We start from the raw sequence: 23,399 nt of genomic DNA, 5'->3' as shown, positions 1-23,399 counted from the left end.
GGGTTGAACTATCACTAAGAAAGAACTTACCGGTGGGAATGTATCTTAGAGATTCCCTTGGTCTGGAAAACCTATGGGCAATATCAGTGTCCCACACCAGCTTCAAGAAAGTGGTTAACAAGACCATCAAAGCACTGTCATTGGAAGAAGCTAAGCCTGCACTTGCAAAGAGAGTACATGCCTGGTATGTACTAAACAACTATGTAGCAGCCAAACTACCAAAATATTTTAGTAATGGATTAATTATCCACCTGAAAGAGAAATGTTTACAATAGAGGATGGTTATAATGCCGATCTTACCACACCTTCCACCATGGAAGAGCAAACCCAGAGACAACATATGTCAACTATGTGGCCTTGGAATGGAAGATCTCGCACACATAATTTGCAACTGCAAAAGCCTAGTACAAGAATAACATCTACTCTTGCTACCTCTTTTTAATCTATAAGGGATCCGTTCCTGCAGACAGGCAGTGCTGATTTGTTTCATATCTATCAACATGCAATTGACCTGTCGATTTACAACATTTCTCAATATTGCAGAGAAGAGACTGAAGTTAGAACCATTCTAGCCCAGCACATTACACAACTCCAATAAGCATCATGATGTCAGCTATTGGTAGGAAGGACAGATCTTGCTTATACAGAACTCTGGTGATAAACATTCCAAACCTGCTAAACAAATTGCAGGAAATAAAGGAATCAGATCTGTGGCACTTGGATGATAACAAATGGATTGAGGCAAACAATGGCAACTGGAGAATTGGAAATATTGCCTTGCTTTAGATTAGACCATGTTAAATACTTTCCTAGAATGTATTACACCCCTGACAGGCTGTGGAGGATGGGGAGTGACAGCAGCCCTGAATGTCTCAGTTGGGGACAGGCCAGAGGTTCTCTTATGCATGTGGTATAGGAATTCCGGGCGATTAAGGTGTATTTGAACCTGCTTTTCTCCAACCTAGAAATGGTATGTCGATTTCTGATAGAACGCAACCCCATATTGGGAATCATGGAAGTATTCTACATATGGGATGGGTAAGGGGGCAAAAAATTATGGCTGGGATAGGTTGTGTTTTGGCTAAACGTCACATAGCGGGCCATTGGGGATCTATGGGGCCTGCCCAATCTCAAACCGGCTAAGAGGGATGGATTACTGTTCTTTAGTTAAGGAAGCAGTGTATAGGTCCAGAGGATGCTCACAAGAGTATGATAGACTCTGGGGACAGTGGAAAGAGCAGCAAAAAATACCCAGAGTAAAGCCAAGACGCCTTGAGGCATTCGTGTGCTTTACAAATTTTTAAATCAAATCAAATCAGAGTAGACAACCCATAGGAAGTTTTTGTCATCCAGTTTTAGGGCACCACTCCAATCATATACAATCAGTTCAAATTTCTCAGAGTCCAAATCCAAATTCAGAAGTTTCGATATTTTCTCAGTTCGTTTTTAATTTTCTTATACTCAAAAGAATCATCAGCCAACGCGTTTCGTTCTGACCACCAGAACTTCTTCAGAGCTGGAATAATCAAACATATATGAAGACAAACTGTCACATAGATATATATAAAAACTACATATAAATGTATACATACAACCATATAAATACATAGAAAAGACACGAAACATCTGTGTATATTAAAAACATGACCATAACATCACATGACAATAGATTAGCTGTTTGTGTAATTTTTTAGAGGATTACAAACCTCATTTCCCTTTCTGAACAATCAAAAGTTTCTCAATTCCTCCTAAAGTGCTGGACTCTTGACTTCTGAATTTGGATTTGGACTCTGAGAAATTTGAACTGATTGTATATGATTGGAGTGGTGCCCTAAAACTGGATGACAAATATTTTGGATTCACGTTTCACGTGAGGTGCCCCTGGACAAAGGGTACTGGTTTTTGCAAGTGGCACACTGGACTTACTTTTTGAATTACTTACTATTTCTGGTTAATACGAGATTGGTGCTATATCTTGGTGCTATATCCACTGTCCATTCTCATGGTTTAACCCATAGGACGTTCTTGGGGGAAAACACACAGTTGTCTGAAGCATAGATCCCGCCATAGTTTACCGGACTGGTCGCAGTTGACATTTACATTTACATTTTACTTTATGGTATTCTGGAACTAAAAGGGTTGTTGCGGAAGGGGAGCATGGGGTGGATGACAATGCGTGCTACAGTATTAAGATCTTAACGTTGTTAAAAATTCAATCAAAAGATTTTTTTTAAAGAAAGAAATTACTATCCAGCTACAGGACAAATCAACAAGAATTGCCTCTTGTTCAATAGCTGCTCTCGAATCAGGGCGAAATGCAGCAATGAAACGCTACTAATCTGTTCACTTCACAGTCAAACCCGGACCTGCAGTTGTGCGAGCTGGATTTTACCACAACTTTTGATGTTATTGACTCCAGTCCTACAAACTAGCATGGAATTTTCAGGCTGGCAGAAATCCCTCAATATGGTGGGCTGTATATCTGCCAGGTCAGTGGAGTACATGCCTACACTGCCCTGTCCAAATGGAGTACATTATTTGATGGGCTGGCCCATCCATCAACACTCCAATATTTCTGATGTTCTGATTATCTCTGCATACATACATGCAATATATCACAAGCATTTCAAAAGGAGGGTCCAAGGGAAAGTTTAGAGACCGCCTACAATCATACTCCCCATAGAAATATCTCTGCATACATACATGCAATACCAGTGCAGTGCGAAAAGGTTACCTAGAAAGAGCTGGGACTGCTGTTGTGGCTGACGTATTCTTAGAGAATCATATTACATGTTTCTGGATCAACAACTATTGGTTAAGGTAGGCACCGACTTTTTGACGCTGGTGCATTTTTCTAAACTATTCATCTAGTCTGAGCATTTCATTGCCTTGCTTTTGTTAGCCACTGGGCATCTTCATCACCCCTGTCATACCCCTCAGTCAATAAGCAGAGACCTGCGCAGTTATTGGCTTGGATAATTTAACAAACATTTGCAATACAATATGTCTTCGTATTGCAAGAGTTAGAGCTATTGACATTGTAAATGACAAACTCTTTTACCTATGTGTCTTGGTTTGGAGTGTAGTGGATGTATGTGGTGTTGAGATGTATTATGTGGGTTGTATTGGAATTGTTAGTTGTGGTATTGTGTGGGATGGAATTGTATGCTGTATTTCTGTGGTGGAATTATGTGGCATGGTGAATAGAAAGGGGTGAGAGCTGCACAGAATAGATAGAAAGGAGGATACACAGGAATAGGTAGTTTGTGCACGAAGTGATGATTGAATTTGAGATAGAGGAGCAGAAAGAGTGTGTGAGAAAGAACGGGAGAGCAAGCCACAGATGCATAAAGAGGGAGCACATGTGTACACAGAATACACCCGAAGAAGAGGAAGAGAGCGTGGGTTTGAGGGATGGAAATTTTTTGAAAAGGCCAGGAAAGAAACTGTGCTGGAAGACATGAATTTAACCATATGAGAGAGGCAAGAACAGAGTGTGAGAGAGCGAGAGAGAAGGGTGAGAGAAAGTAAGAGACAGAGAGAGAGGGAGGTACGAGTAAAAGGGGCCCATATGGGGGAGGCAAGAGTTGGACCAGTGCAGAGCGTGAGGTGGTACAGGAAAGTAGCGTGTGTGAGCAGGCAGTATAGCCCCTTCACAGCTGGGCAAATTCCCCTGCTATGCTGGGGGCGGGGGGGGGGGCGTGCACAGTGCCCCTGTGCTCATGACGAGCTCAGCTCGTCATGAGCCACGGTGGTCATGTGCTCACCCGTTTCTTTAGAACGCTCGCACAGCAGGGGAATTTGCCCAGCATGCAAGCATTCTAACGGTCATGAGCACCGTGGCTCATGATGAGCTGAGCTCATCATGAGACTCGAAGTGATAGAGAGGAGACAGGGAGTATGAGGGAGGGATGAAAGGGACGGTGGGATTGCGAGATGGGAGGGAGTACCAGGAGTGTGAGGGAGAGATTAGGGGGCAGTGGGTGTGTAGGGGAGAGGTGACAGGGCTGGTGATAGTGCAAATGAGAGATGTGGTAGATTGGAATTCTTTGTTGCAGAATTGTGTGGGGTGGTGTGAATTTGTGTAGTGGAGATATGTGGCATGGTATGCAGTGGAATTATGTGGACAAAATTGAAGAGCGACGATGGTGGCAGCAAATGGGAAGCTTATGGGCAGGCTTAAGCCCATATACTAGATGCAGTACATCTCAATTTGAGACAGCCTGAGACTTAAAAAACATGACTTCATATAGCTGTGTAGTTTATCATCAGAGATATACTTGAATAGCGCTACAATGCATTGCCTGTGCCAGCGAACATGTGTTCTCTTCCGTGTTCTCAGAGTGAGGCAGAGAGCAAGCTAGAGCGACCAAGGAGATATTGTAGTTTATGAATCGGTGGTAGCTGCGTGTGCTTTGACCACGATATAGGGGCAGTGGACAAAATTGTAGATGCAGAAATTATGAGTGCTAATACATGTGCCTTGGGACAATGCTTACGAAAGCAGCACACGTGTACAAAGGTAATCCTAGGAAAATCACCTGTGCATGCAATTAGAGTATAATCCCATTTAAGAAAAGAAACATATGTAGAAGATTTCTTCAGATCAAATAACGATTGTAAAATGACTTCCACTGTTGCCAGAATATTTATAGTGTAGTTACGTAGGGTTTGCCACTCATTTCCATACACTTGCCAATCTTTTCACCCACAATTACTTTCTAAGAAAAATTGCCGATGTTCACATTTTATTGAACAGGCGGCACACAGAGTGAGAGGCTGCTTCAGTGTGCACCACGTTATGCACTGAAAGGCCCTACCTGCAGATTGCCCAGGTGGGCGGTGGCCAGGGACAATTAATTGCTTGCACTTTCAGTTCCACTGCAGTGTGGGGGGTGCAGGCCACAGGAGTTAGAATCAGAGAACAATTAACAAGATTAGCCACAAAATAATTGAAACAAAGCCCCCAGCAATTTGCAACAACCCCAGCTGCCAGGGTGCATTATACAAATATCCAACACGATATCACTGTGCTTCTCCCAGCTTTGAATAATGCTGAATTACCACATGCATAAACGTTTACCACAGTTGCCAGTTCATCATGCTCAGAAAGAAAAAAAAAATGGAATGTAGCAAGTTACTGTTTGGAGCATGCTTTGTGAAATACAACCTGGCCTGCGACGAAGGGTCTATGTAAGATGAAACACTGGTGGTTCTCTCAAAGGGGCGAGGCAGATATAAATAAGCACGTGGCTTAAAACACATAAGCTAAAAATATGTGCTTTTGCATAGTGTGCCGCCCCACTGATATTTTGGTACTTCTGTCATTGCTTCCAGATATATACTACAGCAAGTAACATTGCATATACAACAAGCCAGGGCTGTCGGCTTTGTCAATGGAATGTACTTCTGTTGGCTACATCTGAGGGTAAACATGCTTGGTCCTTTTCAAATAATTTGTTTCCTTTTAAGTCTTTTCTCTCTCAAAGGGTGGGTTTGCAAAGTTTAGTTTAAATAGGCCCTCTCCTGTTTTTTCCTATGTTTAAAGAGGGATATTCAAGTAAATTCCTTGCCTTTCCCTCATAACTATTTTTTCAGCGCAACTTCTTTTTAACAACATTGACGTTTAACAAAATGCATGTTCCAATACCTCGATTATTATTATTATTTTGAATTTGTAAGGCGCACAGCTACTCCAAGCATTTCTTCCTGCAAAACAGTTGTCACGTAAAAACGTAGGGCCCGATTCACAGAATGAATTTAAGACTCAATCCTAAACTTACTACTATTTTGGAATTCACAGAATGCACTTACTCATTTCGGTATTCACAGAAGGCACTCACTCATTTCGGTATTCACAGAAGTTAGTAGTCCTAACTTTAGGACTCCTAAATGCCTTCTGTGAATACCGAAAGTCTTAAAATTAGGATTTTTCTCAATTCAATTCAATTCAAAGAAAACTTTATTCGGATTGCAAGAAATCCATAAAAGTCACATATTACATTAAAAAAGTACATGTTTAAAAATAGTTCAGACAATTTCCATGAATAATTAAAAAACTGCAATTGGTTTTTCAAGTATCAATGCAAACAATCAAAGTCAGATTATTAAAGTGCATATTAATGCGCATTCCAATTAGCTAGAATACTTAATGCGAGGGGGGCATTTTTTAGGCATGTAAACATTTCAGGGAGGTTCCATGGATTTCCGTGCATAGGAGATAACTTTCAGAAATGAGCTAGCACGGAAAATCAGTTCATCATTTTCTAATTTTAAAAGCAAAAAATATGATTGAATTAGGGAAACTGGTCTTTGTTTTTTAAAATATGGGACTAAAAACCACTTAATATATTTCATGAACAATTTACAATGGAAGAAGAAATGTGAGTCATTTTGCCTGCTGTGTCCGTCGCAGGGGCAGGGGCCAAGCTCATGTCCAGGATTCCTCGTGCTATGGCCCATGGGAAAGGAAAGTAAATATTTTAAAGATCCAGCTCTTAGGCGAAATAAAAGTGACCTTTCCCAGTTGGTCATGGGGAGTCTTAGGTATAGAGGTATTTGTTTTGGAGATAAGTCATTGATTATGTTAGTCACATAAAATTTGACAGTTTGTTTTTGTAGTTCTATCTCCAACCTCTTTTCCCTAAAGAGGGCATAGAGTTCAATTTGTGTGTCCTTTTTGTCCGTACTCTTAATCTGGGAAGGGTCGTTAAAAAGATGAGTTTTGCCAATGCTATCTAGGCTTTCCTTTGTTGCCCGAAGCCACGGTATGCTCATACCTTTATCACAGTTTAAACATTCGGACACAATTTCCTGTGTTAAGGTAGCACGTTCATTGGCCCAGATGGACAGCCAAAATATTGCAGGTCGCGTGGAAATAAAATCGGTTATATAGGGCAAGTTGAGCTCGGCGTGGCAGATATACCCAGAAGAGGATATTGGAGCTCCTAGAAGTTTTCTACATAGCCGGTTTTCTTCTGTCTGCAGGCTAGATGGACTCACTGTCCCCCAAATTTCTGCGCCATAGGTTGCAACCGGGACACATTGCAATTTATAAATTTTTACAATTGCCTCGGTTGTTTCTGACCTTTTTGGTCGTGGCAAGGCAAGGATTGAGTTTATGGCCTTTGAGAACTTGCCTGTGGCGTGGGCAAGATGCCCATTCCACAGGCCGTTCGCAGCAAAGACCATGCCTAAGTAGGGGAATGAGTTGGTGGAGTGTAACTTCTCTTGTCCAATCGAGATAGAGTTAAGTTGTTTGGCCCCTGGCCCACATGTCATGATAAATGATTTTTTAAAATTCACCTTCAAGTCCAGGTTCCCCATAAAATGTGCAAAACTCTTGACCAGGGCGCGGAGAGCATTTGGTGTTAGGCCCATGATCACCGCATCATCTGCGTAGAGGAGTGCGGGTAGCAGGTTCCCTTGAATTTTCGGGACATCCGTTGTTGTTTTTTTCAAGGAGTCGCTTAGTCCGTTTATATACATGATGAACAGCAGGGGTGCTAAAACGCACCCCTGTCGGACGCCTCTTTCTACCTTAATTGCCCCTGAAATTTCACCCTCCATTCCAATTCGTACCTGGGCTTTAGTGTCCACATGTAGGTAGGCTAGGAAGTGTACCAGAGGTTCATCAAGGCCGTGTGAGAGGAGTGTCGCCCACAACTTCGACCTATTCACTAGGTCGAATGCGGACGACAAGTCCATAAAGGCCAAGTAAATAGGAGAGGCCTTGGCTATGGTATATTTGCCTATTATGAGGTTGAGATTCAGGCACTGTTCTGTTGTCCCAACCTTGCTTCTGAAGCCCATCTGACATCTGTCCAGCACCCCTGTTTCTTCGGCCCAATCATTTACTCTGTTGTACAGCACCCGGCCCAAAATTTTCAGGGTGTTGTCTAGGAGTGAGATGGGCCTATAATTTGCGGGGTCAGATCTTTCGCCTTTTTTGTAAATAGGCACTATTGTGCTTGTTGACCAGGTAGCGGGGATGGCGCCTATCGATGCACTATTGAAAACATTTACCAGTATAGGCCCCCAAAATTCTGGTTTGTGTTTGATTAAGTCAATTGGGAAGCCGTCTGGCCCTGGCGCCTTGTTCCCCAGGCTTTGGTTGATGGCCAGAACGACCTCCCCCAGGGTTATATCCAATGGGCTCAGTTTGTCGTGGTTATGGACTTCTATGTGAGCAGCAGGATTGGCATATATTTTAGAGAAATGTTGCTCCCAATTCTGACTTGAGATAGTACAGCTGATTGGTGACAGTTGTTTCCCCATGTCCCGCATCTTCCTTACAGCGGGCCAAAAAGTTGCACTATTACCCACGGCAGCGGAAACTGAAAGTTCATTCCAATATTCCTCTATCATGGTGGCCTTCCTTATCCCTATGGCTGTTTTATAGGCTTGCCTGGCGGAACGTACATCTACTTGGTTCCTTGGTTTGGAATTAAGTGCCTTACGAAGAGCCTTATTTGCCCCTGAACAACAGCTGTCAAACCACCTAGGTTCGCCATTATTATTCCTGTAGGGGACTGTCAGTAGAGTCTTAATGACATGGCACAGATTTTCAAAGTCTTTAATTATTCTATGGTGGTTCCCATCGGCAAGTGAACAGGAGGCGATTGTTGGTTGATGATTATTTGTAATTGTATCCATAATGGCTCCGCAATTCACCCCTTTCCACTTTAACCTCAGGGTATCTGTTGATGTCATGATATCCCTTGCTCCCAAGGTGCGGGGGGGTGCTTGGATTGGGCCCACTCTTAAGCTAAGTTCCAATGCATTATGGTCTCCAAAGGCTGTCTCAACCACTCCTGCTTGGATGACTTTATCCAGTAGTTCCACAGACGTGAAGATGTAATCTACTGTGCTCGAGAAATCTCTCCCTCTAAAAGTTGGAATGTAAGCAGTATCGCTACTTATAAATGTATCCATTATATTTGATAGGGTGTGGGTATTTATGAAATTTTTCAGTTCATTCCCACGTTTAGTAGCCCTATCTAGTTGATTAGCGCCTGCTTTAGTTTCCGACAGTTTGGCATTGAAGTCTCCAGCTAGGATGATCCCATTATTTACACTGTTGTTTGCTGATTCGGTTATTTTTGTAATGTTATCGAATAGCTCAATATAGTTCTTATTAGGGGTCGAGTGAAAGTCATTATTATAAAAGTTGATCAGATGTATCGGTGATCTACATGTGAACTCGATGATTTGAATGTTTCGGCTCTTGGTTGGTATTGGCTTAATGGTCCCCCCTAGAGTTATTCTGAACCCGATCAGCAAGCCTCCCATAGGGCGACCAAAGACTGGCTTTTGAGCGCAGATGCTGTAACATTCAAAACCCTCTATGGCTATTTCAGAGGTGGCCCATGTCTCTTGTAACATTATAATATCTTTGTTAGATATAAATTTTAACCATTCCTGGTCCGACACCCGTTGTTGGAGTCCGGCTACATTCCAGCTGATGATTGTTAACATACTATTAGGGTTTTTGTGGGTATATGGATCTGAGGGGTTGGATGTTTCACAACCTGTGGTATAGTCCATAGCTTGACCTTTCCTTGCTAGTGGCAGCCTATGATGGTTTTGGGCCAATTGGGTGCTTAGGTTCTCCTTATCGTACAGCTCTGTGATTTTATCTGACTCATCGTGGCAACCCAGTTTTATTCCCTCCAGTTCAGTATTCTGCAGCCCCGGTGGTGAAGGGAGTCAATCAACCATCTCAAGGCTGCTGAATCTATTGAAGACTGGTATGCCCCCATAGGCATCTCTGCTTAGTGTGTTTCTATGGGGGTGCCTGTGATTATCTAGCCCCCACTCACCCCAGTTATTTCCCACATCTTCTTGCCCCGCCTGGCACCAGTTTCTTTCAAAGGTATGGTCGTACTGGTTGAATCTCCTAGATGGATAGAAGAATGAGAGGTGCCTTGTTTCTATACCTTCGCTATACCCCTCACTTCTCCATGAACAAATATGTTCTACTGTGCGTGGGTCGTCAAAGTTAACAATCACACAGTCACCATGTGTTTTCTGTGTTTCGCGGCCCACCCACGGTACTCTTCTGACTGTTAGGATTTTACTCCTGCAGTATGGGGGTAGGGGTCTGTTATTGTTTAACCAGAAGCTGACTTTATTTAAAAGAGACCAGGTAGGCTCTTCGATATTGTCCGGTGTCTCGGGGACTCCCGTCATTACCACTACGTATGGGCTAGATCCGGTGGGCAAGTTGGCATGAAATCTTCCATGATTTCCTTTATTCTTGTCCCTATGATTACTAGTGGTATCCCCCTTCAGTTGTGTTGGGTTGGGTTGTTTCCCCCGTGGGATTGTATTTGAGGTTGATGGGTTTGTTTGTTTCGGAGCTTCTTTCGGAGGTGGGGTTGGCTTGTGTATGTTACTAAGAACTGTGGCTGGTTTCTTCACAGCTTGCCCCGAGGGAGGTTGGATATGTGATTTTGCTGCCGCTAAGACTGGTGTGTCTTTGGTTGGTGGGCTTTTGACTAGGGCACTTAATTCGTTAAGTTGTTTTTCCATATTCCCTAGCCTTTTTTCAATAGTAGCAAGATGGGCAGATATGATTTCCCCAACCTTTTTTATAAGTTGGTTTGTTGTTGAGCAATCTTCTGATAGCCCCTCCTTAAGGGCCGGGCCTCCTTTGTGACCTGACCCTACATTAGATTTCTTGTTAGCCTTTTTTTGGTTATTGGGTGGATTTTTCCCTTGCTTACTCTGGGAAAGAGGGCTTCCAATAGGTGCGTTTGAGCCTTTGGGCTGCTTCTGTTTCTGTATGGCTCCTTCCCTTAACCCTCGTAATGCTCTTGAGGTAGGGGTTGAATCCACAAGAGTATGTATAGTGGTCACATCTCGAGGAGGGGAAGAGTTATTAGCCATCGGGTCAAGGTCTGTAGACGTAATTGGGTCTGTGGCTTGGTCACATGTAATGTCTGCTATTAAGGTAGGAGGTAGTTGGGATTCTACAATAGATATTATGCCCGAACTCTCTGGAAGACTCGTTGTTGGAATAGAGTTAGTGACGAAATCCAGTTGTGTATTAAAGTTATCAGTAATGTCTAAATTAGGCGATTTCTCCAGGCTCCGTAATGAGTCTGAGAGCAGTTGTGTTACTGATAAGTCCACGGTGTTAGGTATAGTGTGGATCTCTGCACTGGCACTAAGTCCGGGGACGCCATCAGCAAGATTGTTCCTATTGGGGGTGTTTGCTGTGGCAAGGAGACCCAAGGAAGAACGTTTGGCTTGGGCCAGTTCCAAGGAGACTCTTCGCTCCAATAAGGATATTCCTTGATCAATTGCTTCATTGGCCCTGAAGATGAAATTATCAATTGGCCCAGTAACTTTTCCTGCTCCTGCAGCAGTCTTGCTACGACTACCCCTTGTGGACATTGCAGAGAGAGTAGGAGTTTGATCGCCGATTTGGGCAGTGTATATCAAGATCTTAATCTTACTCGCGGGATGTTCGAGATTGGTGGATGTCAGCGGGGTGGCTCGTCCCGTCCTCCGTCGTCCTCGGACGGCCTCAGACGGCCCGCCCTTTGCCCGGGCTTCGCCCCGGGCGTCCCGCTCGCGTCCCGCGACGCTGAGGGCTTCCTGTTTTGTAATGCCCCTCCCGGCGCGTTTACCGCGTCGGGGAACGCGCCGCCGCTGAGCCTGATGGGATTTGTAGTCCCTAGGCGGCGGCGCGACTGGTGGCGGGAAGTGCAGGTCCGCTGGTAGGTCCCTGTGCGCTCTCCCAAGCTGGCGCTGTCAGGTAGGGTGGTGTTTCGCTGGTTGCCTCTGTGCCTCTGTGCCTCTAGGGTAGAAAATGCCTCCCCCCGCTCCACCGAGGGCTTCCTGTTTTGTAATGCCCCTCCCGGCGCGTTTACCGCGTCGGGGAACGCGCCGCCGCTGAGCCTGATGGGATTTGTAGTCCCTAGGCGGCGGCGCGACTGGTGGCGGGAAGTGCAGGTCCGCTGGTAGGTCCCTGTGCGCTCTCCCAAGCTGGCGCTGTCAGGTAGGGTGGTGTTTCGCTGGTTGCCTCTGTGCCTCTGTGCCTCTAGGGTAGAAAATGCCTCCCCCCGCTCCACCGAGGGCTTCCTGTTTTGTAATGCCCCTCCCGGCGCGTTTGCCGCGTCGGGGAACGCGCCGCCGCTGAGCCTGATGGGATTTGTAGTCCCTAGGCGGCGGCGCGACTGGTGGCGGGAAGTGCAGGTCCGCTGGTAGGTCCCTGTGCGCTCTCCCAAGCTGGCGCTGTCAGGTAGGGTGGTGTTTCGCTGGTTGCCTCTGTGCCTCTGTGCCTCTAGGGTAGAAAATGCCTCCCCCCGCTCCACCGAGGGCTTCCTGTTTTGTAATGCCCCTCCCGGCGCGTTTACCGCGTCGGGGAACGCGCCGCCGCTGAGCCTGATGGGATTTGTAGTCCCTAGGCGGCGGCGCGACTGGTGGCGGGAAGTGCAGGTCCGCTGGTAGGTCCCTGTGCGCTCTCCCAAGCTGGCGCTGTCAGGTAGGGTGGTGTTTCGCTGGTTGCCTCTGTGCCTCTGTGCCTCTGGACTGAGGAAGCATGCTCTCACTCCTAACTTTAGGACTCCTAAATGTCTTCTGTGAATACCGAAAGTCTTAAAATTAGGATTTTTCTCAGTTTAGTAGTAGTAAAGTTAGGACTCCTAACTTTAGGACTCCTAAATGCCTTCTGTAAATACCGAAAGTCCTAAAATTAGGAGTTTTCTCAGGTTAGTAGTAGTAAAGTTAGGACTCCTAACTTTAGGAATCCTAAATACCTTCTGTGAATACCGAAAGTCTTAAAATTACGATTTTTCTCAGTTTAGGAGTCCTAAAGTTAGGAGTCCTAACTTTACTACTACTAAATTGAGAAAAATCCTAATTTTAAGACTTTCGGTATTCACAGAAGACATTTAGGAGTCCTAAAGTTAGGAGTCCTAACTTTACTACTACTAAACTGAGAAAAATCCTAATTTTAAGACTTTCGGTATTCACAGAAGGCATTTAGGAGTCCTAAAGTTAGGACTACTAACTTCTGTGAATACCGAAATGAGTAAGTGCCTTCTGTGAATACCGAAATGAGTAAGTGCATTCTGTGAATACCAAAATAGTAGTAAGTTTAGTATTGAGTCTTAAGTTCATTCTGTGAATCGGGACGGTATTGTTTACATGCCCCCGGACAAAGTTTGCTCTATACAAACTGACAGATTAAAAAACAGAGAACAGCATAACGTGGCCTTGGAGTGCCCTGGCTGGGGAATATGTCTTTTTGTGTAACAACAGCAGGTAATTAGTTGCCTGCCTTGACTGTAAAAGTATACAAGCGTATGAAGTGTAGAAACCTTCTCTAGTAGAGGACAATGAAAGTTAATGTCATTTGTGGTGAACACTGTAATGAGGTATTCTGCATTATATTAGAAGGTGCCTTGCTGTTCTGCACAGTGTGATGCACTGGGAAAAGAGCCACGCTTCCCAGCAGCAATGAACATTAGTTCTTCAAGCAGTGGGATCAGAGCAGACATTCCAGGGAAAACAGGAGTCAGACAAAACTGAGGTTTCTGTCCGGAGGGTGTGGGCACATGCTTTTTAGAACAGCTGGTGCACAGGCAAGACCCAGCCCACTTAAAGCCCTGGGCCTACGTGATATTTATTTGTGCCTGGGTTATTAATTTATTAAAAATAGTATCTTCAAGACATGTGGCAACGCTATGAAACAACAAAAATACAGCTACAAGACCTATAAATGAAAACGTAATTTATTATTATTACGGTGTTCACGCTGGTAAACATGAACATGTGCACAAAGTCAAAGGAGGAGACCAGAAAGAAAGTACACAAGTAAACCGAGTTTTTCTGCGGGTGAGGAAAAAACCTGCAGAGAAGAATGCAGCCCTCTGCAGCTTATACCCCAACTTTTCCTGTCTTGCTTGCAGCCCCTCTTAGTCCCATCTAAGATCTCATTGCCGGGTCTTATAGGCAGGCTTGCTTCCAATGAGATATGATTGAGAGCTCTGATTTGATTTTAATAACTTGGAAGCAGTATTTTAGCCAACATAGCATTGGATGTTATCAGAACTATGCTCTCAGCCCCTATAATGCAATCACACTGCAATACACTGCCATTTGTCAGGTTGGGTTGTTCACGTTGACCTTATGAAGGCCCCCCCACCTTGCCAAAAGAGAGGACTGGTAATCCTGTATCAAAACACACCAGGGTCAGTACCCGTTGCCTCCTGGCCAGGACCAGTCACTATTTCAGCAGGAGTTTTGAACACAGTAAGCTGTGTGCTATGGAATATATCCTCATCCCTGCCCCTTTCCTCAATGTTGCTGTATTCTGTATTCTGGGGATACAGAGCCCGGCCTGACGTTTGCTCCTGAGCACCCCGCCACCCTTGAGTCCAGGGCCTGGTCTTAGACCCTGTCTTGTATTGTACACCCACATTCCTAAATATGAGTTGTCTTGGAGAGCGGTCTTTCTGTCTCTGCTCTATCACTTCTGAAGTCATGAGTAATCCAAAGGAGGAATTGAAGGTTGAATTACTTGTCATTAATGGTGAATTTAAGAGGTTGTTGCATTTGGTATCATAACTGCCATCCAAATAAATTTTTTAAACAAATTTCAATATTTTTTCAACAAATGTTATGTACACATCAGGCACGGGAGGCTGCACTGGCCATCTATTTGATACATTTTTGTTTTCAGTATTGTAGACCACATAAGTCTTTAGACATATTTTTGTTTTTTTCCTTGTAATCTTTTATCTAATTTTAAAATACACTTTTGCAAATGTGAACCGCTGCTGCTGGGAAAAGTTCAAAATATGGCACAGAAAGAGATGCATGGTTCTTACCCGCTCAGTAGCTAAAAGGGAACCCTTGAACTCTTCGAGTACTTGACGGCATTCGAATTCATGAACTCTGGCACATGTTTGAAAGCCAATTACTATATCCTGCAAAGAATGAAAGACAACTCACAGCCTCAGGGAGACATTAACCAAACACAGATATTTAGGACAAGAGATTCCATATTGGATAGAAAAGCTAAAGATGGGGTTCTTGGTTGGACCTTCAGTGTTTACAACTGGCATTGGCGAATGATTCTCCACTACTAAAGCAAATATATTCAGTGCCCAGAAAGCATGATTTAAGGATACTCTTAAACAACTATGCTGGAGTGTCCTTACTATGGGACTGAAGAAGCATCTTTGGATAAGAAGATAAGAGTTCAGTCATTATCTGTGCTCCGTCACTAGGTTCTCTCTTTAGTGTTTCACATAAAGGCACTGCAAGGAAAGTTCAGTTCACAAGCCTATTTTGTGAGGAAGGAGTGAGATTTCTTTAGCACGAGGGCTTATCCTTTCTTCCTCAAGTCTACTGTGCAGGGATTACACCAGATTCGGCTTTGCCCTTCAATCCTTGAGAACTCCCCCCTGACAACAGGTAGAAACAGACAGCTCTGTTGTCTTTTTAGTAGGTCTCTCTGAGAGAATCATTTCAAAGCTTTTACATAGCTTTATACCTTCCACCGCTTTATCTGCTATATTGATTAAACTTGGCTAATCTTATTCAATCACTTGTATCTATCAGGAGAGATCACCCAATGAGGTGCCTAACTATCCCTGATGAAATGCAGCAGTGACCACTGAACAAAGGAACTATTAGTCTAGTTTCTGCTAACTTAGTCCTAATCTACTCTGTGGAGGGTTTTCAGTATGATATGAATTGGCTATCCATGGAGTAGATATCACACTTATGGATGAGAGGAAGTGCTGAGTGAGGAAGGTTTCACAGGTCATCATTAATTTACCGTCAAGCTCCTGTAATGAAGTTACAAACCTGAACAATGTACACCCAGATGCTCCTCAGTCCCTTATGACTTCCGTCTCAAAATGTGTCTGTTCTGGTTGTACAGGGGGACATTTTATCTCAGGGGAATAGATCTATGATTATTGTAAGAAATATACTTGGTACTTACTGAATGGTTAGGAGTTAAGATGAAGCGGGCAGATAAGAACATGCGTCGGAGGAAGTCTAAGATCAGATCGGTATCATCACAGGCGGCGAGGCACTTACCGATGCACCGGAAAATAAAACCCTAATATGGGAATGAATTAAAGACAGTCCGAGTTCAGAATAAGCAGCAACTCTTGCCCACTCTATGAGAGTCTTACTTATAGAGGATCATTCATCTTTGATTAAACTCTACACACGTTGTCTTTCACTTTGAAATTGCTTTTAATGAGTTGAGAGAAATGTTTATTATGTAATGTTATGTTATATCTTATGGACATTGTGAAGATTCGTACATGGCCATGAATATGACTCAAAACAACAAAAAGGGGGAGGGGGTGGGAGCCAATAAAGGTCCTTTACCTAGGCTCAGAAAGTGCTAATGCAAAAAGCAGTGGAGGTACTTTTCTTCTAGAAAGCGAAGAAGAATAAAATGCGGGCAAAGAAGCAGGAATCCTAAAAATTATTTCTTGGTACCCTCACACATCCATGAGGATGTAATGTATCATCATTGAACTTGCTCCTCGTAGCGCTCCACAAAGGGTCGCTTTAGCAGAGACCTTTTATTTTTTTAGCCGTCTGATGAGAAGCGCCAGTTTGAGGGCGTTTTGAATGTATGGGGTGGAGTGAATGTGTATATTGAAATAAAGGGACACTAAAGCTGTCTAAGACACACCAAACCTAACTTTAATTTGATGCTACCCCTAGCAGGATTAAAAAATAATAATTTGGTAGGGGCTAATACAGGGACATGATGTATCCTGTGAGTGTGGTCAGGTTGACATGTTTAACGACTGATGGCCCAAAATAGATCTCCGCTACTTCTTCAGGATCTAAAAGAAAAGGGGGATAAACCTACCCCTCACTTAAGACGTAATATGCAGTGAAGGGATTCCCCTGGAGGAAAATACCTTGTTCAAAAAGTTTAAAATTGATCTTCCAACCTAGAAAATGAATGAGAAAATAGAGAAAACACACAGTAAACAAATGTTTTGAATGTATGGTCCAATGCGTCACCAGACCAGGATCCCTTTTTCAGCACAGTGTATCATAGTGTCTCCTAAGGTAGATATGTTCATGCTATTGTTGGCACTGATCATTTACCACAACGTGAAAGAAGTGAAGCACACGCTGATGGTAAACAGCGTTTACCACAAATCTTTTTCCCAGCAGGAAATCACAATGTGGTCATTACAACGACCGCGTTGTGATTCCGCATACCATTACTCCGCAAGTTGGAACAACGACTTGCGGGGGGGGGGTGTTGGATTTAATATCCAACACCTTCCCTATTGTCCGCACAGACTAGAGTTGGAATAGTAAGTTATACTATTCCAACATCCAGCGCCCCCTCCACAAGTCGTCATTCTAACTTGCTGAGTAATGTTATGCAGAATTACAATTGTGATTTCCGTGAAAAAGACAGTGGGATAATACCATACATTCCAGACTGACACATCAAATATACCAGAACAGGCAAGTAGACATTGGTCTAACAGACAAAATAAAACCAATCTGTGTTGGTGTTACACTGTGTTATAAGTAATTAGTTGTCCTCAGGTGTGAATGACGTGTCTTATCCTTTGGATCAATCTATATTGCCCCATAGGTCAAAAGCAGAGTGTAGAGCTTAGCTGCTAACTGTGTTAAGAGCAATGATACCCAGCATAAAGAAACAGTAAATCAAGGGGACCCAAATGACCTTAGGGTGAAAAGAAAAGAGAAAGCTGAGAGTTTTCTAGAGAAGCAACCATACTTATGTGTTTTCTGCACAGAGTGCCAGAGACCTACCTTGCTCCGGTCACCTGGATAAAGACTCAGCAGAGGAGAAGACCTGCCTTTTAAGGTGTGGGTATTGAAGTGATTGATCTCAGGTTGGGTGCGTGCAGCTACAGGAAGGAGGAATGACAAAATGGCCAATGAGGACAGGAGAGGAGGGGCGATATTGATCCAATAGGAGCAAGCCCCTAACATGCTGGTGTAACATAGGTATCATCCCTCAGTGATGGCCATCTCGGAATGTGCAGTGGTCAAATGTAGGCCCGCCTAAAGTCAACAATGGTTTTTGAAAGGCAGCATCTTAGCAGTAAACTGAGACTGTTGAATGTTTTCTTAATGGACAGTGACAGTAGTAGAAAACTATGGGGCACCTAATTTCTCTCAGATATATAGTGACGGAGAGAAAGCCCGGTGCAGATAATCGCTAGCCATCCCTCATGGTGAAATCTAGGTATATTGACTTCTACGTACATGTTGGATATATGGGCCTATTCATTAAAAAGTAACATGGGGCGGCCAAGTGGTCTATTCCCAATATATTAGGATGCTTGGATAGCACTATTGGGCCAATGGCTAATTAGGAGAAGAGAAGGGGTATGCTCAAGCCAACAGGAGCGAACCCTCGCATGCTGGTGTAGTGAAATTAAAAATTATAATCCCTCAGTGGCTGCTATCTTGGAGTGTGTGGCAGTCAAATGCCCAAAGTCATCAATGGTATTAATACAGCAGTGTCTAAAACAGTAGATTAAGACAGTTTAACCCCTTTAGTGCTCCTGTCAGCCAACGGCCATCGCGAGCACTACCTCCGTAGTGCTGTGCAAGTCCGTTGGCTGACGCGACCGGCCCACTGATTAAAACCGCCGCACCGTGGCAGAATTCACACTGCAGTTAAGCAGTTAATGTTTTGATGGAGGGGGGTACTGCCTCATTGGTATAAAACAGAAACATTTGTGTTAATGATGAAGAGGCCCATGGCCATTCACAAAATGCTTACCATAAGCACGTCTTAATGTGGTGTGTGAGACTCCATAGCAGGCCGTCCTATATGTGACATGGTGTTAGTGGTGATATGTTAAATCAGATCCCATGTACGAAGCGAATATTAATGCTTCCATGCTAAGGGAGTATCTGATGTTGCAGGGGACTGACCGGGGAATTACACCTCACGCCAAAGGATTTCATCGTTCGCACCTTTGGTGTTGGAGTAGAGGCAGAAAATCCACCATTGCTCCTTTCTGGAAAGGTTAACAGAGCTTCATGAGCTAGTTGCTTCTAAAAGCATCCACTGGAGGTCATCTGGAGAGTGGTTTGAGGCACAAAAGTTATTGCACATTTTTGTAGTGCTGTGCCTGCAGCAGATATTGCCCAGGGGCTCTAATATTCTTGCTTTGATAGCCCTCATGGTCATTCCCACGTAAAGAAGGCCACACGCGCAGGTGATCAGGTCAACACAGTTTTTGTTGTATTGCAGTTAATGTGACCTTCCTGTATCCAGGTGAATTAGGGGCTCAATTTGACCTCTTTGGAATGTTTAGTGAGTGGGCATACCCAGCAGGTCCCACAGGGATATTGTCTCATGACAGGTGGTAAGGCCCACAAGGTTTTCTGCATGTGGGACTGTTGAACATGGGGTCTCATGTATACCAGGAGGTCCTTCAGGTTGCTCTGGGTACACTTAAAAGTGAATTGTGGCTGTGGAATCTAAAGGGACCCAGTGCATAAAATACCCCAATGTTACATAATGGTGCATTTGATCTGATCGGAGATGGAGGTGAAGGTGGTCACACAAGTAAGGACATCTTCAGTGCACCTTAGAGCCAATATAGCACCAAACTGGCTCTTAGTGACCACAGCACCACACCTGTTTCTTGATGATATGGTGTTCAGGGTGAGAATGGTCACAAATTGCATGGAATACACACATTACTGGCTCATTCTTATCATCAACATGGCCAAATTCCTGTCTGATGCACTCATCATCAAAATCAACATTACAGGGATTGCACTGAAAGCTGGGTTCAGTATCTCAGCATTCAATTCACAGCTCTCAGAGATCAATTCCCAGATGAACAAGTTACTTACCTTCGGTAACGCTTTTTCTGGTAGATACAGTATCTGCCTGAGGATCCCTCACCTTGTGAATATCCCCTGCGCAGTAGCCAATCGGAAACTTTTGTAGCTCTCCACGCCGGCGAGGACATGGACGATGTCACAGAGGGTACGACTCCGCTCGCGACCTCGCTGACATCACTGGATACATAATAGGGCCTCGTCGGCGTGATGACGTCAGTTCTGCCCTTTTTTCCGTGCCCCCGAGGCACACAGACGGACCGACATAAACAGTAATAGCATACATAGTACACAATATTCAAAACAGCACCACAGTGTGAAATCAATACAATATTCATGAACATATAAATACATCCATTAAAAAATTCATTAAAATATACACTTATCGGGTATAGAAGAGTGGACAACAGGGAGGCGGGTGGGTCAGTGAGGAATTCACAGGCAGATACTGTATCTACCAGAAAAAGAGTTACAGATACTTCTGCCAGTGGATTCCTCACCTTGTGAATAGAGTCCCACAGCAGTCCCCACAGCAGTCCCCACTCCCGGAGGAGGGTGTCCACTCTTCTATACCAGAAAATCCTGGAGGACAGAGCGCGCAAAGAGGCAGCCCCTACTCACCTCAGCATCCAAGCAGTAATGCTTTGCGCGAAAGTGTGGAGGGAGGCCCAAGTCGCTGCTCTACAAATATCCTCTACAAATATCCTCTACAGGCACACCCCTAGCCAAAGCAGATGTAGAAGACTTTGCTCTAGTAGAGTGAGCTCTAATACCCTCTGGAGGTCCCTTACCAGCCAGGGCGTAGCAGATCTTTATACACAGGATAATCCATCTCGACAGCGTGCGCTTGTGCACCGCTTTTCCTTTCTTACAGCCAGCAAATCCAATAAAAAGATGGTCATCCACACAATAGTCTTTAGTCCTATCGAGGTAGAAACTCACCACCCTCTTAGGGTCTAGGCGGTGAAGCCGCTCCTCCTCCTTGGAAAGGTGAGGGGGAGGATAGAAGGTAGGGAGGGTAAAGGACTGCCCCAGATGGCAGGGAGTTACCACCTTAGGCAGAAAAGCAGCCCTGGTCCTGAATACCATTCTCTCAGCATGAATGGTCAGGAATGGGGGTTTTGAACTAAGAGCTTGAAGCTCACTTACCCTCCTTACCGAGACAAAAGTCTCATGGGACACTTGTGCAAGGGTTTAAATGGTGAACCCATCAAGTAGGTTAAGACAAGATTCAAGTCCCATTGAGGCACAATAAATGGAGTTGGAGGGAATTTGTTGGTAAGACCTTTTATAAAACGTAACACAATATGTGACTTCAATAAAGATGGCTGGTCCGGCAAACAAAGAAATGCCGACAAGGCCGATAAATAACCTTTTAGCCACAGCAAAACCCTGCAGGGCCAAAGAAAGAGCAAACTGAAGTATGCTGGACAAAAGAGCTCTCAAGGGATCAATAGATTTCTCTCCACACCAGGAAACACATTTGGACCACCTATAGGAATAGATTGACTTGGTGGAAAGACGCCTGGCTGAAAGAATTACATCCACCACATCAGGCGGGAGAGAAAATGAATTCAGGTTGCCCCCTTCAATCTCCAGGCATGAAGGTGTAAGGTCTAGAGGTGGGGGTGTAGAACCTGCCCCTCATCTGAGATAGGTGAGGTTCCGTGACGATTTGAACCCGTGTTTTCAATATTGTCGGAAATACATAATATTGGTATCAGCGAACCGCAAATGATCCATTTAGCATATCCTGGTGTTTTCGCTATGCTACGAGCAAGAGTACTCCTGTAACAAACACATTTCCGATCTACCCATGGCATGCATCTTAGATCATGGCAGCCATTTTGTGTTTCTTGCCCTCACATACACAATAACCTCTGATTACTTCATTTCGATTAAGGACACGTAGGCTTAGCCGGCGATTCACCTTTCCAGTGACACGTGCACCTTGGAAAGAACACGCTGTAGCTGCATGACTCGGCAAAGGCTGCCTCCTCTGCCCGAAGCCAGTCCTGCTATACTGGTTCTTGTGTTCGTTGGCCTGATCATGATTAGGCGGCCGAAGCTGGTAGCCTTGCCCATTTACGACCCACAAACATCTCTTATCCTGCTTTTCTATCTTCTGCACCTGGCTCTGCTCATTTCCTTCTGGGCCTTTATTAGGGGGAGGTAACGAAATTAACGATGAGGCGGTCCGGGTCTTGAATGAAAAGTTGACATAAGATTATGATGGAAAAGTGGGAACCCCTCATTCGTAATGTTTTGACAACAGATATTGTCGACGATTCCTGTGCAACGCCAAATATTTATTGTTTAGGACACAAAGGTTTGGGAATGTATTACATGTAAAGAATTTGCCTCAAGCTCAAATTTTAGTATATAAGGAGCAACCCTTTTTGTACAAATCAAACAGGCTCCTAGATACTGCCCGTGTGTAGTTTCTGTGACTTCTGTGTCCCTGCAGTAATAAACCTTTGGTCTTTGAAGCCACCATCAAGAAGCCCGTGTTTCTGTTTATTTGTGCACCGAGACAGGTGGAACTCCGGGGTCTTCGGGTGTTATCCCTGACACCTCTGGACGGAACCAAAAAGTCCAGAACTCCAATTGGCGCCCAACGTGGGGCGACGTCATTCGGTACCGGTCCAAAAGCCTGAAGAGTTCGAGAAGCTTTGTGTGAAGATTCCTGAGGGAGGCGCCCCACTTCATCGATCCCGGCATATCGCAAAAGTGGCCCGACGTTCTCTTCCACGAGGGTTCCCGTTCAGGACGGCTGCAGTGGTCCGTTGCCTTGACCGTCGCCCTGTCTTGGACCCGAGGTGCAGTCCTTAGTACGGCGAAACGTGACGGGTTTCTCCTTGGTGACGTCTTCAGTGCCTCAGTTAAGTATTTAGTGGTTGCTAGTTGGTTACTTCGTAAGGGTTGTTAAAATCCTTTTAGTTCTGGGTTTGGTTTGGTTTCGTAAGATTATCACTGGTTGTTCTGGTTACGATAATCTATTGGTTTAGTTTGGGTATCGATACATTTGTTCGCTTTTGGTAGGCCTAAGTTCTTGGTTCGAGTACACATCCCTGTTTGTGTTGTTTGTTCTGTGTTCCGGATTACAAAATGGTAAATCGGAAAAATTGTATGTTGTCGTGTTTCGGTTGCAACAGTGATTCCCGGTTGGAGGACTCATGTCTGGTTCCTCCGATTGGGACTCCTCTATATGATCTTTACTGTAAGTATGGTGTGGGTCCTATATCGTATAATGAGGTGTGGGTCCGATACACTGAAAAGGATGGTGTCCTTAGTTGGCCACTACATGGTAGTTTTGAACCTGAAGTCCTTGACAATTTAGAAGTAAAATTGTTTAAGAAGAAAGCCCGGCTGGCAATGTTTGATTCTTTCCGTTACTGGCGAAAAGAATCTAAACAGAGAGAAATTAAAAGGTTGAAAAAAGAACAGAAAGAGCAAGAGTTAACTTTAGAACAAGCGGCTAAGCAGCTGCAAGATAACGAGTCTGAGAAAGCAATGGAGGTGGCTACTAGAGAACGTAATTTAGCGAT

At 44.3% G+C, this 23,399-nt stretch overlaps 1 protein-coding gene across 1 annotated transcript in view; it reads right to left on the bottom strand.

The window, feature by feature from the left end:
- Positions 1-23,399, bottom strand: part of LOC147692229 (maestro heat-like repeat-containing protein family member 2A) — a 122,254-nt gene that overhangs the window by 17,643 nt on the left and 81,212 nt on the right. Inside the window, exons 13-14 of the mRNA XM_086936757.1 lie at positions 15,968-16,087; positions 14,844-14,942 (exon numbers count right to left, since the gene is read on the bottom strand). Of these exons, the coding sequence (XP_086792883.1) occupies positions 14,844-14,942; positions 15,968-16,087 (219 nt within the window). The remainder of the gene's footprint in view (positions 1-14,843; positions 14,943-15,967; positions 16,088-23,399) is intronic.

The sequence above is a fragment of the Lissotriton vulgaris genome, chromosome 9, assembly GCF_964263255.1.
Source record: "Lissotriton vulgaris chromosome 9, aLisVul1.2, whole genome shotgun sequence".
NCBI lineage: Eukaryota > Metazoa > Chordata > Amphibia > Caudata > Salamandridae > Lissotriton > Lissotriton vulgaris.
Note: the sequence above shows the minus strand (reverse complement) of the source record. Positions and strands in the feature narration are given on the sequence as shown.